The sequence below is a fragment of the Nycticebus coucang genome, chromosome 18 (assembly GCF_027406575.1).
Source record: "Nycticebus coucang isolate mNycCou1 chromosome 18, mNycCou1.pri, whole genome shotgun sequence".
Classification (NCBI taxonomy): domain Eukaryota; kingdom Metazoa; phylum Chordata; class Mammalia; order Primates; family Lorisidae; genus Nycticebus; species Nycticebus coucang.
The window spans coordinates 76963237-76980645 of NC_069797.1; the positions used below are offsets into that span (position 1 = coordinate 76963237).

The 17409-nt window shown below is 53.7% G+C and overlaps 1 protein-coding gene and 1 long non-coding RNA gene across 3 annotated transcripts in view; one reads left to right on the forward strand and one right to left on the reverse strand.

Moving 5' to 3' along the window:
* The window catches only part of TIMP2 (TIMP metallopeptidase inhibitor 2), a 51367-nt gene that overhangs the window by 1201 nt on the left and 32757 nt on the right, over window positions 1–17409 (reverse strand). Inside the window, exons 1-4 of one of the 2 annotated variants that reach the window (XM_053570578.1) lie at window positions 9619–9637; window positions 8748–8848; window positions 6188–6296; window positions 227–351 (exon numbers count right to left, since the gene is read on the reverse strand). In XM_053570578.1, coding sequence (XP_053426553.1) covers window positions 227–351; window positions 6188–6296; window positions 8748–8848; window position 9619 — 336 coding nt within the window. In that variant the 5' untranslated portion in view covers window positions 9620–9637. Of the gene's footprint in view, window positions 1–226; window positions 352–6187; window positions 6297–8747; window positions 8849–9618; window positions 9638–17409 lie in introns of those variants that run through there. The other variant, XM_053570577.1, reaches the window with a different exon arrangement.
* LOC128570944 (uncharacterized) lies at window positions 8820–13980 on the forward strand. The gene is made up of 3 exons (XR_008375669.1): window positions 8820–8871; window positions 9605–9756; window positions 10254–13980. It is a non-coding gene; the product is annotated as an uncharacterized LOC128570944 (long non-coding RNA).

A 17409-nucleotide genomic window follows, 5' to 3' on the forward strand; every position in this document is an offset into this window, starting at 1 on the left:
CCCATGAAATTCCTTCCTAGAAGCTACAGGCCACGTGGCTGGATTTGTGTGCTCACCCTCAGCCTCCCTTACCTTCCAGCATCCTCCACAGGTCTTGGGGCTCCCCAGGGACCAGGAGCCAAAGGGTCTGTCCCAAGTGCATAGCCGTACTCCTGGGGCAGCCACGCCCTCCAGGACCCAGTGGACTGAGAGGCCCTGGGGGGCCACAGTGACAGGCCCTACTTACCTTGCACTCGCAGCCCATCTGGTACCTGTGGTTCAGGCTCTTCTTCTGGGTGGTGCTCAGGGTGTCCCAGGGCACGATGAAGTCACACAGGGTGATGTGCATCTTGCCATCACCCTCGGCCTTTCCTGAGGAGAGACACACCACTGCTCAGGGCAAGGAGCACGTCCTCCTCCTCTGGACTGTTTATTCTAAGTTTAAAAAGAGTCATGTCCATGGTAGAAAACTTAGAAAAGGCAGGAAGCAGCTACTTCCATCAGCTACAGCTAATGTTCTGATGTGTTCCCTCCCAATCTTCACCTACAAAAGATCATAGGCTTTATTTCCTATTTTTTCACTAATGTTTATTCTCAGGCATTTCTCCTATTTGATATTGAACATGTAACCCTGCATTTCCCCATTATGATCAGCAAAAACATGGAATTGTTAAAAATCAGAAATCTGCCCTGAATTTGCTGCTTCAGGCACAATGAGCTGCTCCTGGCTCCCGACTCAGCTCCCGACTCAGCCCCCTGCCCTTTGCTGGAGATGTCACACCGGTGGCAGCCCTGGCGTGATCCAAGCAGAAGAACAAACAGCTGTGTTCTAGAGAGTGACAGAACCTGACCAGGGCTCCAGAGGTCCCATAAAAACTCATCCCTCCTGTTCCCGTGGCACCTTGTGAAGAGACGGGAATGCTGGTGATGAGCTCTGGCAGAGACTGAAGGGCAAGTCCCCAAGAAGCAGACAGAGCCTCAGGCTGTGCCCCGAGTGCCTCTGCTTGACAAAGCTCCAGAACATCCAACGTAATGATCTCAGGCACCGAGAGCCACTGATAGAAACCCAGGTCAGCCGGTGGTAACACAGCCCTCCACCACAAAGTAATGGAACTGCGGCCCACTGCCTGGGAACCAGGCCAGCTTGCCCGGGGCACAGAGCAGGCACCAGTGACGTCCGCTGTGCGGGAGCTCGCATCACTGTGCAGTTTCCCTTCTGCTCTCCTTTCTGCTTTAGCGGCTGCTGTTCAGACTCGTGTGACACTCTGGGTGAAGAAAAGCTTCAAGATGCAGGATGACTGCTGCAGCATTTACTCTGAATCCGATCACTCAGAAAGGTAAGTACTTGGGTGGCCTTAAACACTTCAAAAATAGATACTGACTTTTCTCTGTAGACCTGTAGCTATTTTCTGTGAGTTCAGGACAGACAGACGGCAAGTAACCCCTCCTTACGTCCTGGTTTCCCCTGGCATCTGGACTGTGCAGCGTCCTGCAGCCCCTCCCCTGCCCAGCCAGGCCATTAATCTCCAGTCAGGCTGCCTTTCTCCCCCGCTCCACCCTCCACCCTTCATGGCTATGTCTGCGGTGTCACTTGACTAGTGGCAACACTCTCCTTGCCTTTACCATGGATCTGGCTCCTTAACAGAGAGTAAGCACAAAGGGTAAGAGTTTGCCTTAACCCTTTTGTATCCTCATAGTAATTGCTTGATAAAAGTTGTGTTTTGTTTTGTGTTGAGACAGAGTCTCACCTCATCACCCTTGTTAGACTGCTGTGGTGTCACTGCTCCTCAAACTCCTGGGCTCAACCGATTCTCCTGCCACAGCCACAGGAGTAGCTGGGACTACAGGTGCCCGCCAGGATGCCCTGCTGTTCTTAGAGACAGGGTCTCGCTCTTGCTCAGGCTGGTCTCAAACTCATGAGTTCAGGCAATCCTCCCACCTCAGCCTCCCAGAGTACTGGGGTTACAGGTGTGAGCCACGATGCCCAGCCCTTCAATAAAAGTTTACTGATGACACAAGTGTTTGTTCTAACAATCTGCTTCACATTTTGTCTTTTTCTACTACCTTCCCTTTGGCCTTTCACCACCTATTCAAGGACCCACAGAAGGCAGGTTAACTGCAGGAGGTGGAAGTGACATGTAATTGTATCTTTTCAGTGGCCCTGACTACTGGGCTGACGTGGGCCTTGGTCGTTGCGTATAAATGCTGTGGCATCTCACAATGTTGAAGGACCCTGTCCAGTACCACGCAGACCTGGCTGGGCACACACAACATGGGTGTCTGCTGCAGCATTCTACGCTCATCTGTCTTGGAGAGAATCGAGGCATTGAGTCTTGGATATAGAGAATCAGGAATTAATTAAAATCTGCCACGAGGGTTATATGTTTATTTTTCCTCTCAGGGAAGAAGACTGAAGAAAATTACAGGGCCAATTCTTTATGAGTTCCTAAACATAAGTCTCCCAGTGCCCATCTCAACATGTGAAGCTGAGTCATCAGCCCACGGAGAGGTGGTCTGCCTCGGGCTGTGTGGTCACCCACAGGGCCGCAGCTGGCTCTGGCCGAGTGGTTTCCGGTGCTCTGTGATTTCTGGTTAGCCCCCCATCCCGACTGCAGGGGGACTGGATCTAGGTTCCGGGCCTCACACTGCATCTGGAGTCATCTGACCGAGCCTGGGAAAGAAGTCGGATTAGTAAGGCTCCTCTAGCCTGGGGGTGAGTTGGCCTCTGTTGCCATAACTACCTCAGCCCTGCTCCCCGTCGGGAGAGGGGAATGAAGTAAGGAGCCCTCGTTGGTAGAGAGGATGTGCCAGCTGGCCTCCAGGCAGGCAGTCTCACGGCTGAGTGGCCCAAAGAATGGCCCTCAAAAGGGAGCAATCAGACCGGACATCAAGCTGTCCCAAACCGCAGGAGCAATAAACACCCTCCCAGTGGCAGCTGCTCACTCACTCCAGCGCTCCTTAGACCCCGGCTGCAATCCGATCCCAGCTCATGTGCTTTTCATTCAGCGCCATGCTACACGCGAACGTCACTGCCATCTCTAGTTTAAAAAATAATTCGCTACCCCTGGGCAAGCCTTGACCCAGGTGCCAGCATCCCATGACAACCTTGCGGGTAGATGCTACTGTCACCGTCCTAGCCCACTGACAGGCGCAGCAGCACAAATGCACAGAGTCGCCCAGCCCAGCACAACAGCAGGTCCGGTGTCAGAGCGCAAGTTCAAACTCAAGCAGGTGTGTTTCCAGAGCCCCCATCTCACTGCATCATAACCTCCCACCTTTTTTTATGACTTATTTTTTTGTAAGTGACACTTATTTTTTTCTATAGGAAACTGCTACCACTGGCACGTGTAAACAGATGACACCATCGAACTTCCCGATGGCTCCCTGAGGCAACAAGGTCTGTGGTGTAAAGTGAGAGGAAACATTAATAACATGGAAACACACAGAGGATTCAACTGAGAAGGATATAACGTACTTTGAAAACTTAAAAATGTATGTCTGTAAAAAGGAAGGAAATTCTGACACGGCCTACAACATGGAGGAACCTTGGGAATGTTACGCTGAGCGAAACAAGTCAGTCACAGGAGCAGGTATGATTCCTCCCGAAGAAGGTGCCTGAGGGGGCAAATACAGAAGCCGGTTGCTGGGGCTGCAGAAACAGACAAATGCCTAACGTACTGAGTTTCTGTTTGGGATGAGGACAAAGTTCTGGAAACAGTGACACTTATACAACACTGTGGGTGTACTTAATGCCATCACAGGGTACATTTAAACATGGCTATGACGGGCACCTGTGTGTTCTACACACATATTGACCTCCTGCTCTGTGGCCAGCTGGGAAGCTAAAACGTGTGCCACGTAAGCCAGCTGCTTTCAGTATTTAATGTGTACGCATCTAAGATGACAGGCACGCGGATCTTAAGTGTCTTTTCATGTGCTTCAATTTTTATTATGTGTGGAGCTGTAATTTGGATGGTTTCAGGTTTTAGCAAGCCTATAAAACGCTGTGGTTCAGTTACTTGCCTGTTTTCTTGCTGAGAATGGGGACAATTTAAAGGCCTGTGTAGGGACAGCATGAGACACACGTATCACATGTTCACCTTTGATGGCAAAAATGAAGGACTGACTTCTCTTCAGAGAGAAAACGTCCCAACATTCACACACAGCAATCGGCATTATTAGGCTTTCCACATTTACTGACTCATAATGTTTCATTTGGATGCAGAAGCCTCTCCCTTTCAAAAAAGGGGCTGAGCAAACTAGATTCTCCTACCATGTCCCTAAAAATAAATAAAACAAAGTAATCACAAGTGAAATAATCACCCTAAAGCTGCCATGTGTGACCTCTGCCCTTGGCCTTTTCCTGACCTACACCCTCTGGGTGCGTGTCACAGCTCCTGATTGCTGGACATAGCGAGTTTGTGGAGTTTGTGGCTGTCCCACCTGGGGACCCACCCAAAGGGCCCTGCAGTCCAGCCCTTCCATCTCATGGAATTAAGGGCAGTGCCAAAGTCCTCGGGATGTCCAGGCCTGACTGACCATGAGGCCTTCTTCCTTTAAAAAGCTTCTGGGGCTCTGCAGTTTGGCCAGACCGCCCCTAGAGGGCAGCGTGAGCAGCACAGGTGGAACGGCCAGGCTCTCATCACAAAAAGAGGACGTGGAAAACTGGAAGCCTGGAAGGTTCTGTCTCCTTTATCTTCTCTCTAGATCTTATTTTTAGGATCACAAAAAATACCTGCAAACATTTTTCAAAGTTTAGCAAATGTAGGAAAGTATTAAAAAGGAGACACAGTTGGTGCTAACATGCTGGCAGACCTCCCAGGCTGTCCTCTGTGCACGGGCGCAGCAGTCTCCGAACCCTGGACGCCTGCACCACGTGCCACTGTATGTGCTAAGTGACGGCTCCAGCCCAGTTGCCTTTTCTGTGTTACTCGATGGCATCAGTCAGAATGTAAGATCTCTGCACCACCAGTGACTTGGGCCCCTCACCTCCTTTCTCCATTTTATTTTTCTTATTATAAAATAATAGATACTGAGAAAGTAAAATGGTACATCTGCTTCGCAAAACCTTGTGGCAGAGCCTGTAATGGTTAAAGCTAGAGTCCACTGCATCTCACTCCCGGGGACTCGGAGAAAGACGAAGACCTCCCTGCAAAAACTCACAGAGCCTGTAATGGTTAAAGCTAGAGTCACCACAGGACACTGCAATCTCACTCCTGGGGATACTCGGAGAAAGACGAAGACCTCCCTGCAAAAACTCGCAAGCAAGTGTTTGCTGTAGCATTGGCCATGACCATCGAAGGTGGAAACAGCCTCGAAGTCCATCAAATGATGACTGGATTAACAAGATGGGGCATATCCATACAATGGAATGCTATCGTCACAAAAGGGGACAAAACTCTGATACACACTCTAGCATGGATGGACCCTGAAAACATCTGCTTGAGAAAAGCCGGTCGCAAAAGACCTCATTTTGTATGATCCCCCTCCTTGGGAGGCTGAGGCAGGAGGATCACTTGAACCTAGAAGTTTGAGGTTGCTGTGAGCTATGATGACGCCCCCAGGGGACAAAGCAAGACTCTGTCTTTACAAAAAAAAGAAAAGCAGACAAGAACACTCTCCTTTCCCCCCTTTTTGGTTCATCAATCTAAAATGCCCCGTGAATACCGCTTTCCTTTGCGTCACACTGGTTCTCATAGGGAGGAATGCCATGGGAAGGCAGGAGGAAATTCACTGCAATTTTCTTTTCTTTTTTGAGACAGAGTTTCACTGTCACCCTCAGTAGAGTGCTGTGCCATCATAGCTCACAGCAACCTCAAACTTATCCTCCTGCCTCAGCCTCCCAAGTAGCTGGGACTACAGGTGCCTGCCACAACATCTGGCTATTTTTTAGAGACAGGATCTAGCTCTTGCTCAGGCTGGTCTCAAACTCCTGAACTCAAGCAATCCAACCACTTCAGCCTCCCAGAGTGCTAGGATTACAGGTGCGAACCACTGTGCCTAGCCTTACTGGAATTTTCTGATGGGAGACAGCAGGGAGGCTGAGACTTCCGAATGGCACCATTCACAGTGTCTGGCTCTGTCCCACTGCTGTGTGGCTCCCTCAGGCTGCCCCGCCTCCCTCTCCAGGTGCCAGGGAGACCTGGCCCCTGTCCAAGAACAGCCACGCTCTGCACAAGCCTCTGGCCATGCCTCCACTCACACATACCTGCAATGAGATACTCCTTCTTTCCTCCGACATCCAGCGAGACCCCGCACACCGCCGAGGAGGGGGCTGTGTAGATAAACTCTATGTCCTTGTCAGGGCCTTTGAACATCTGCAAAGACAAGGATGAAGAAATGTGAGACCCAGAACTCCCAGGGTGGCCCAACCTGCACCCTGGTGCTGCCGATGGGGATGGGGACGGGAATGGGGACCGGGGATGGGGAAGGGAAAGACACATAGAAGGCAAAGTGTTCCTCCTGCAAAGCAGTCATCTGGGGTCACTCCATGAGTGGGCACAGCCCTGTCACCAGGAAGGGAACTTCTCAGACTATACTTCTGCCCCCCAACCTCCAGCACAATTAGGTCATTTTGGAATCACTACCATGTGATTCTCTCCCACAGGGAGCCATGACCCTTGCACAGTTCTAGGAATTCTGATGATGTGAAAGCAGACAGGCCCCCCTGGAGTCAGGATGTAACCCTGAGGGCCAGGATCCTTGGCATCTGAACACACCTGCTGCCCAGGTGAAGGACAACCTTGTCCCAGCACTCTGGGAGGGCGCTTTTTGTTCTTTCTGGTAAGTTTCAATAATCAAACCCAAGTGGAACGGGCTCATCCCTAACATTGTGACAAATGAGCTTTTCCAGCTACCTGCCACCCCAAACCAAGAAAGGTCACACTGAGGCTGTATAAATGACATCACTCACCAAAAGGCTAAGAGCACCCTGCAGCATGGACACCTGCCTTGCCAGGGCCCCTGCACCCACCACAATGTCCTACTATTTTTAGAGATGGGGTCTCACTCTGGCTCAGGCTGGTCTCAAACCTGTGAGCTCAGGTGATCCACCTACCTTGGCCTACCAGAGGGCTAGGATTATAGGCGTGAGCCACCACATCTGGCAATATTCATTTTCTACTGCTTTTTATGTTTGTAACAAAATTGAATATGGAGCAGCTGTCCCTCCACTTGGAACCCAGAATTTTCTTCTTGGGCAGGTACTATGACTCATGTGTGTAATTCTAGGATTCTGGGAGGCCAAGGAGGATGGACTGCCTGAATGCAGGAGTTCAAGACCAGCCTGAGGAAGAGTGAGACCCCATCTCTCCTAAAAATAGAAAAATCACTGTCCAGGCATGGTGGCTCATACACCTGTAATCCTAGCACCCTGGGAGGCCCAGGGGGATGGATTGAACTCAGGAGTTTGAGACCAGACTAAGCAAAAGCAAGACCCCGTCTCTACTAAAAATAGAAAAACTAGCTGGGCCTATAGTGTCAGGTACTCAGGAGGCTGAGGCAAGAGAATGGCTTGAACCCAGGAGTTTGAGGTTGCTGTGTGCTATGATGATGCCATAGATAGCACTCTGGCCTGGGACAACAGAGCGAGACTGTGTCTCAAAAAAAAAAAAAAAGAATTTTCTTCCCCTGTAGACCAAGCATGTTATTGACAACAGTAGCTTCAGCTTTCTACTCCAGGGCTGGGTCCCGTCCTGCGCACCACATTCCTCCTCTTTCCCTCTGCCTCCCTCTCAAACATGGGTTTCCTATATGCTCCTGAACACAGGCAATGACCTGAAAAACTAGCAAATGTCCAGCCACCTCCCCTCGGCCTGCAGTCCCTCCCATCTGGGGTCTCCTTTTCTCAGCATCTGGTCCCCTCTACGCTCTCCATTCCTTCCCCACTTTCCGGAAGCTGCCCTGACACATCTGGCCACGGGATTCCTCCTTTTGCCAAATCCCCTCTCCTCTTAGAGCAGTGGTTCTCAACCTTCCTAAGACTGCGATGTATTTTCTTTTTTTTTTTTTTTTGGTAGAGACAGAGTTTCATTTTATCGCCCTCGGTAGAGTGCCGTGGCGTCACACAGCTCACAGCAACCTCCAACTCCTGGGCTTAGGCGATTCTCTTGCCTCAGCCTCCCGAGTAGCTGGGACTACAGGTGCCCGCCACAACGCCCAGCTATTTTTTTGTTGCAGTTTGGCCGGGGCCGGGTTTGAACCCGCCACCCTTGGTATATGGGGCCGGCGCTCTGCTCACTGAGCCACAGGCGCCGCCCCTGACTGCGATGTATTTTCATTGTTACAAAGGGGGCGTGACCCACAGGTTGAGAACTGCTCTCTTAGAGCATATAGCAAACCGGACAAGTGTGGACTACACACCGCGGTCTGGGGGACTCACGGCGCACTCTCTCCCATCCGCTGTGGGCTCTCAGGGCCGATGACCAAACCCCATACAGCCTTCCATCCCACCCCACCATGGCTCAGCCATGAAGAAGCACCATGGAACATTCCACAGATGCAAAGGTGAACCTGAGGACTTTGAGCAGAGGCCACACCACAGATCTATTCCCCGTCAAAATGAAGGCAGCATGTTTCTCAGACGGTTGCAGTCACAGGGAATACACCACTTCCATGCAGCTTTTCAGGTGTGTACCGATTAAGGAAGATGAGATCTATCTGGGCTTGGCCTTAGTTTCTGCTCCACAGGTGGCTGGACTGTGTTCCAGGGACCCGGCTCTGTGCCCAGCCCCCAGCTCCACCCCACCCAGAGGCAGGGGTCACATTACCTTAATCTGTTTGATCTCGTACTGAATCCTTTTGATGGGGTTGCCGTAAATGTCGTTCCCAGAGTCCACCTCCTTCACGCTGACCGCTTTGGCCCTGATCACTGCAAAACACATGGACCCAGAGGTGAGGAGGGTTTCTGAGAGGTGGTCCTGCTGGAGGTTAGGGGCTGGGGCCACTGCGAGGTGGGAGGTGAGCCCAGCCGGCACCACCCCACTTGGAACCAGGAACAGGGTGACCCAGCCCCACGTAGCACCTGACTACTGCACAGGGACAGGTGACACCCTGGGCTTCCTTTTCCTCCCCTAAGAACCTTCCTGGGCAGACAGGAGCCTGCTGGCAGCTCATGACCAGGGTGGTGTCTGTGCTGGTGCGGGACAATCACTGACTAGACCAAAGCCTGTCTTGATGCCACTCACAAGTGCTTTGGGGCTCTTCCCAATGTGTGCCTACTGGTGGCTGGGGACACAGACAATACAGATGATCAAGCCTGCAGCCCACCACTCAGGTAAGGGTGGACATCCCTGCCACACTCCACTGTGTGGCTTCTCACAGGCTTTTTCGGGCTAAGAACAGAGGGGTAGTTGCCTTCCTTAAAGGAGCCCAGCACGTTTACATCTAAAAGGCCCACCCTGCTACCTTCCTAGTCTGTCCTAAAAGTTTCCCCAGAAGATAGCCTATGGCTGACTCTCTCTCTTTTTTTTTTTTGAGACAGAGTCTCAAAAGTAGAGTACCATGGTGTCATGGCCCAGCAACTTCAAACTCCTAGGCTCAAGTGATCCTCTTGCCTCAGCCTCCTGAGTAGCTGGGACTACAGGTGTCTGCTACAATGTCCGGCTAGTTTTTCTACTTTTAGTAGAGACGAGGTCTCACTCTTGCTTCGGCTGGTCTCCAACTCCTGAGCTCAAGCAGTCTGCCTGCCTCGGCCTCCCTGGGTGCTGGGATCACAGGTGTGAGCTATCGCCTCCAGTCCTACGGCTGATTCTCAACAGTAACACAGATCCTACTGAGGTACGATGGGGCTGGGTCAGAATGTTTGTTTCTGCCCAACGGACACAGCCTGGGTAGGAGGTGCGCACAGTGGTGGCTGGTAGAACTTAAGGGACAATGAGGAAGGAGGAAAGAGAAGCCTGGCCACCACCATAAACAGGGGAGAGGGTGAGAGGGAAGGTTCTGGAATGTTCTGGAGCCTGTGACCATGGACGGGCTGGGCACCATCCGGCTCTCTACTAGCAGTTAAGCCAGACGCTGTTCCACCATTTGGACAACTCGGGGGGACCCTCCCATTTTTCAGTTTAGGACTTAACAACTAGGACACAGCATGTTTTAATGGCTTTAAAAGCTTTGCCCTCCAAAATTCGGTTGTGCAGGGTCATACTGGCCATGTGTCATGTTAGTGTAGACATGAGTAAAAAGCAGAGGAAGGAACTGACGGTGTCAGGAAGCCTCTCACCCCCCAGCCCCAGTGGTCGGCTCGATCTCCTGGAAGCGCCTTCCTTTTCCCACAGAGGCAGGGAGGCCCAGTAGGTGGATACTGTACCTACGTCCAGCCCCGCAGGACCCAGAAATACTTCCAGGGTCCCAGCCGGCACCAGAGCCCTGCACCACAGCCTGCTGCCCCACCTGTGCCCACACCCCACTTTTACTTCTGTTGGAGCTGAGTCACAACTTGCAGAGGCCACAGCTTCCTGTTTCCAGGGTAAGCCAGACCTTACCCCAAAAGGCCACATTTAGGAAATACTGCCTGGTGTCCCTGGGCCACCAGAAACCTTCCTCTCATTCATCCACTACCACCAGTTGTCCCTTCCAGCTTCAACCTCCCTCCTTGGCTGCCCACTGCCTTTGTCTACAACACCAGACCCTTGCAACCTGACACCATCTTGTCCCCTTGGCGGCTGCAACCCAACAACTCCAAGCTCTCTTCTTTTGGGTCCACTGGTCCACGAAACCTCCCCACTCAGAATGTGCCCAGGTACATCCATGCTTCTGAACAGCCAAGTTTCTTCTGCCCCAAATGCCATCCCCCCTTTCTACCTGGAGAACTTCTACTCATTCCTTAACTAAAATAACCCCTTTCCGTCTTTCGCTGGGAAATCCTGTCTTCCAGCAGCACTTGTTATATCCTCCGCCTCTCATCCACCCTGCTGTCAACACCTGCACGCCTGTCTGCGCAGGGCCCTGGGAGGCTCTGACTGCGGCACGGTCGTGCTCACTAAATGTCTGCCAGACACGGCTGAGCTGGACCTGCTGACACGGGGCTGGGGGCCCAGGTGAGGTCTGTCTCCGGTCCCTCTTCCTACCTGCCTAATCTTTACACCTTATCGCGATACAGCACAAAAAAATATTTATATAAATCAGCAAACACACACAATTAACTTCGTCTTTAGTTTGCTCTTCACGTAGTTTCAAAGTCATCAGCTCAAAAGCAAACCAGCAAAATCAGAAGGAAACGATGGTTCCAGGATGAGCAAGGAGCTGGAGCTTAGCACAGTCTATGAATTCTACATGTGTTTTGGAACTTCTGGAACCTCTTTTCAGTGGTCCCCTGCATTGCACCACTGAGGCCCTTCCAGCTTCGACAGCCTGGAAGCACCTGATCCAGGCAAGAAGACAGACGAGCCACTGAGGCCTGGCTTACCGTCCACAACAGGAGTCCAATCCACATGCCACAGGTGCTCAGGAAATTTACTCTGCAAGCCAAAGGTGATACTCCATTCCATGTGTTAATGTCCACGCACTGCCCTCTTATAAAACCTGCTAAGGATCCAGAGCAGAGTCTGGGCCCTTGTTTCAAAGTGGCAGTATCAGGGACAGACTTTGTGTCAGCTATGCGGGCTGTGTGGTCTCAGAGGCCACAGATGCTCAGAGAGTCTACAGTGGAGATAACGACCAGAGGGCCTGCACCCCTAACGGTGCGGCGAGGACTAGAGAGGCCAGATGCCTGGACACGGCACCTGGCAGCAAACGCTTATCCAGGTCAGGACCCGGAACACGGACAGCATTGCAGAGGGGAACAGGGCACCCACTCCCAGCCCTGGGAAGGGTCAGGTCTGGGAGACGGCGTCACGAGGCTTAGGTACAGGGATACTGTCCTGCTCATGACACCATATAGACACCTGGAATCTGGCTTTCATGCTGCTTCCCAATGACCCTGCTCTGCTTCGGAGCTGTGGAACACACCCTCTTCTTTCAAATTGTCAGAAGAGGCTGCTGGAATCAAGGATCCAAGGCAGATTCGTGGGGTAAAACTAGAAAGTTAAGGCTGAGGTAGACAGATGCTCACAGGGAAGGAGTGAGGGCCAGAGACTTTGACTCACTATCTCCAACCCAGCTGCCTCAGCCTGTCCACAGGGAACCAGAATTCATACGCTTCAGGTGGGAACCTCCCCTGCCCCACTTTGCAAAATGAAAGATTGTATGAAGGGCGGCGCCTGTGGCTCAAAGGGATAGGGCGCCAGTCCCATATGCTGGAGGTGGTGGGTTCAAATCCAGCCTTGGCCAAAAACCACAAAAAAAAAAAAAGAAAGAAAGAAAGATTGTGTGAAGTAAAGGGGAATTGGGAGAGGTAGAGGAGGACCCAAATTGCACGGAAACCTTCCCCAAACCACTAATACCCCCAGAGATGAGCCCCTGAGGCCTGCTGCCAGCTGTGGCTGGCACACACCTGTGGGCACAGTGGGGTCTGGGCAGCAGCGGGTAGAGAAAGGGTAGAGGGTGGATTTAGCATGCAGAAGGCTCCAGTGAGAAGCCTTGCCTTGGAGAAGCACTTGATCCAGGCAAGAAGACGGATGACAGACAGGAAAATAGTAGTTGCTTCCACCTGCCACCAGTGGGCAGGAAGGAGGCAGGGGAGCTCTCCAGAAGATAGTTCCACGCCCATGGCCTTGGTCATCACTGTGAGGGCCCCGAGGGACCACCAGGATCGGAGGGGAAAGAAGGCCACTCACAGGAAGGAGGGCCCCTCAGGGTCCCAGGCCATTTAAGCATAGGACAAGCAAAGAGACACAAAGGATTCAGGAAGAAATTAAAATGGAAGACTTACTAAATGCCTACTATGCGGGGTCGGTGCTGGGCGCTGAGCAGGGGTCAGCGCATGTCCTGTCTGCGCCCCCGGGGCAGTGGGCTGCTCTTCCCCACGGCCCCCTACCCAGGAGCCAGAGGCAGCGGTGGGAGGGAGGGCTTTATACAGATGCTTGTTCTAACTGCTGTGCCCCAAACCATGGCCTCTCCCCACGCGGCTCAGATTTCATCTTCTCTTCTTTCCCTTCTGCTGTTAACACAACATCTGGGTTTGAGATCAAGGGTGACACACTGGCTGATGAATTCACTGCCAGATGCTGGCTACTGGAATGTACAACCGTCGGCTGAATTCAAAGCACACGCAACCACAGAGCCCCCACCCCCGCTCCTCCAGCCGAGGACACCACATGATGTCACTTCCCCCCAGGAGGAGCCTGCAAAACCGATCCCTCAGACACCCAGCCAGGCTGGGGATATGGAAAAGAAGTGAGTGGGTGGGAAACCAAGGTCACGGAACATGATCCCAGAAGGACCAGCGATGCTCAGACTGGGAGAATCACAACCACCCAGGGTAAACCAGCCACACGGTCCCTAAGCAAGGGGCTTGCTGGAAAGCTCAACAGATCCCAGCTGTGCCAACCCCGGCTGAGATGCCAGGCCCTGGAGGCACCGTTCTCTCCTCTCCTGTTCTCCTGCCTTTTCATCCCCTGCAGCCACCGCAACATGGCTCTGTGTCCTGAAGTCCCTGTCACACACCCCACCGTCACATTTTGAATCCTACCTGTCCAAAGAATCACCATGGAAGTTCCTGGGAAAAATAAGACCAAGCCCATACTCCACTGGGGGTGGGAGGAGTCAGACTCCCAAAAGGAAAACTGTCCCTGGGAGTTCGCTAGCTCAAGCTCATTGAATTCTCTTTATGATCTTCAGCCCAGCTGCTCTCCGGAGGAATCCCATGAGCCCCATGCACAGAAACATCCTGCAGGGCCGTCCCCCTCTGCGCCGCTCTGCTGGGGCACTGGATCCCCACCCAGGGGTCCAAGTAGACCTGTGATCTGACCTACAGATGTCCCCGGCCCTGACACGGCATTCCACACGCCCAGGTCCCTGCAGAGGCCGAGCTTCTGGCTGAGGGATGAACTCAGGAGGCAGGAGGGAAAAGGTGGCCCACGGTCCCTCAGAGCCACCCATCTGGCCAGCAGAGACGCAGACATTTCCCAGGCTCAGAAACAAATTCTTCTAAACCCAAAGCCAAAATCTGCCCCAGATCACCTGGGAGGATGTGCCCAGCGCCCTCCCACCCACCCTCTCCTGTAAGACCTCCTGCTTCGACCCAGGAGGGCTTCCATGGGGGGCGGGTGTGTGTGTGGAGGAGAAGGTGGAGGGGTGAGCACCAGCAGGGCAAGGGGCTCCCTCCCCTCTGTTCCGCTCACGACCCTGGAGAAGATGCCAAGCACTGCCTCCCACGAAGGCCACACTGCCAACACTGGTCACTTGTGGGGGTGGGATGGGGGCTTCCACTTCTCAGCAGGCCACATTGTGGGTGGGTCAAGTTCGCCCAGGAGCATCCACCAAGCACTTGAGACCAGCCCTGGAGAAGGCCTGATGTCGCTTAACTGCAGGCCCGAGGGCAGACATCCTCGGGGGTCCTATGGCCCACCTCTGCATCCATGGGCAGAATGACCTACAGACCGTTTCAAAAAGAATTCAAAAAGAAAGAATTTTCTCTCCCTGACGAAAGCTAACTCTACTCAAACTGGGTGAGGGGCCGACAGCCACAGGTGGACTCAGCTTCCCAGCCTGGGTGGAGAACTTGGGGTTCCATGCCTTTATCTGAGCTCTCCAGCAGGAAGGTGCCCTGAGTTCTGACATTCACACCCTCAAATCACAGAATTAGCAAAATCCTCAGTGACGACTGTCACTATAACCTGTGCTGCCAACTGGGGTACAGTCTCTTGTCCCTTTTGGGTGGATATAACCACACTGTATGACGGGCTGACCTGGCTGAGGCTACTTGACTATTGAATTTGATTCATTTGCCCAAAATTCCAACTGAAAGTGGAGCCTGGAGCCCCTCTGTCCCAGCCACCCACAAACTCCCAAGGTCAGAGCCTGGAAAGAGAGGTGGTGCCCCACTTCCCCACTTCAGCTGCCAGCTGGGAGAGAGATGTCCAGTAACACAGCTTGTGGTTTTGCCCTGGGACAGCTGGGATAAAACGGTTCTGTGTCTCAGGGCCCGCTCTTGGTTTGCTGAGGGATCCCTAAGTGTTTGCGTGTAACTAAATAATCTCCCCAGGCTTGGGGAGCACAGGAAAGATCACTTGGAACCTCTCCAAGGGGCCGGCATCTGCTCTGCTTAGCAGGACAGCTGATCTTGCTGACTAGAGGACAGAGACAGCCATGAACCCAGGCAGGGCTGGGCAGCCGGTGATCCAGAAAGGGGGCTGTCCATGCTCATGGACCAAGGTCCTGCTCTGACGCCCCAGGTCTGGAGGTCACACAGACACTGGGTGCAGCTGAGAGCTGAGAGATGTCACAAGGACGGAAAGGTGGCAGTGCTGGTTGTGTTCAGTCCCACCTGCAGCCTCTGGCCACGCTGTCTGCCCCCACCCCAGAGGCCCTTAGTGGACAGACACTGGTGGGGCCTTCCCCAGCCCCAAGCTCTGCCCTCCCCTAGCCCCACCGCGCCCAGCCCCTCTCCGTCAGTGGTGAAACGGACATCCTCCAAGTTCTCTCCTTTTAGGGAAATGAGCAAAAAAGGGGGCTGTCACTTGGTAATTAAAAACAGGCTTGTGGTGCTGGGCGGGAACCAAGGGTTCTTCCCTCCCCGAGCAGCTGTGAGAGGCCAGACCTACCCTCAGGTCCCCCCAAATCTCCTCCATCCTCAGAAGCCAGCGATTGGGCCTTGGGAGGAGTGAGAAAAACCCAACAGATGGGCACCCTGGGAAGCTCCGAGTGGGACAAGACCTGGCCAGCGTGAGAAATGCCTGGAATGACAACTGCTGCGGCAGATCTGGGGGGATGGGGTGGAGGGTGAGGGAGGGTGGGTGATGAGGTGTACAGGCCACGCCACCCACGAGCACGGCTCCCTCCCTCACGGCGGGAGATTCTAGCGCATCCACTCCACGTGAGCTGTTGGCCACTGGATGCCCATCTCCATGGAGACCAGCTCTCCCATCTCTACTTCCTGCCTGTTTGCTGTGGCTCCCTTGGGAGCAGGAGGAAACAACATCTATGAGAGCTTCACTATGCAGAGAAATGCCACAGCACCCACTGCCCAGCCTCCCAACCCCCCAGGGCCCTGGCCCAGGCCCCGCCACCCTTCCTCCCTTCTCCCTGTGGGCCACAGCCAGGATCTCATGCCAGAGCCTTGGGCTCCAGTCCTTCCCATTCACGTGCTGCTGAATCACTTGAAAAAAATGCACCCGATGCTGGGAGGATTTACTGAGAACAGTGCGGCTTTGTGGAGGGAAGTGCTGCTCTGCACTCTCTCTGCCAAGGCCAGCAAGGAGCCAAGCTCAGCCCTGCAAACCCCCAGCCAGAGCAGGGGCAGGGGCAGGGGCAGGATGGGGCAGAGGGCACTTGGAGAGGGGACCTCCCCCACCCCAGGGCAGAGGAAGGGGCAACAGCTCGGAGGCCAGAGGCCACTGCCGACCCTCTCCTCAGTTGCCACTGGTGGCCAAGTAAGGGTGGGCAGCTCACCGCTCTTCACCAGGCTGGCTTGTTTCCAGGACTTAACACGAGGGCTGGGCCCACACCCCAGCCCTGTCAGCACCAGCCACCCAGGGCCCTGGCCTTGTATGGAACCCTAAGGCACATGGCCCGGGGGCTAAACCCAGCTCCGTGTATTTCTCAGGAGACAGAAACAGTGACGTGAAGGCTGGATCCTGGGCCCACGCTCCCAGGCTCCGAGGATCCACGCTCCCACGCCCCCAGGATCCTGTGCCTATGCCCATGCCTCAGCACAGACATAAGCCCTGGGCCGCCCAGCTCACAGGCCTCCCTGAGCTGGAGGTGGTGTGTCCCAGGGCAGCCTCATCTCAAGCCCAGGAACGTGGCCCGGGCTGTCACAGCACCCATCACTAAAGGCTGCACATAGCCCGCTGTCCCCTTACAGAGGGCTGGGCAGAGGCCACACGCCAGCCCACCTTTTCTCAAGTCTTGACATATCCTTGCATTGGAAAATGACTGCAGGTCAGAGAGGGTCCCCTGTCTCCCCACCTTACAGGTCCTGTTCTCCCATCTCTAACACACCTGAGGTCCATGTCTGAGGTCCTGGCCACCTGGGCTGGGCGGGGGAAGAGAGAGGAGAGAAGACTGACCCCCTAGGGCAGCTCCCAGGAGTGGTCAGGTCCCAAACCAGCCAGCCCGGCGCCTGCCCCCCTTGCCCTGGCACCTGTCACATGGCTTGGCCTGGCCTCGCCCTGTGGACAGCTAACTTTGGAAGCACTGAGTCCCTGTGGTGTGAGGACAAGTACCCACAAGGCAAGGATGTAAGGAAGGTTCTACCAGATGCAGAGTGAGGTGGGGACAGGGAAGCTGTCCTCCAAACGTGAGGCAGAAGCACAAAACTGGTAGAAAGCCCAAGACGACACAGTGTTCGGAGGAAGAACTCGCAGGGAGGCCCCTGGAAATCTTTTAGGA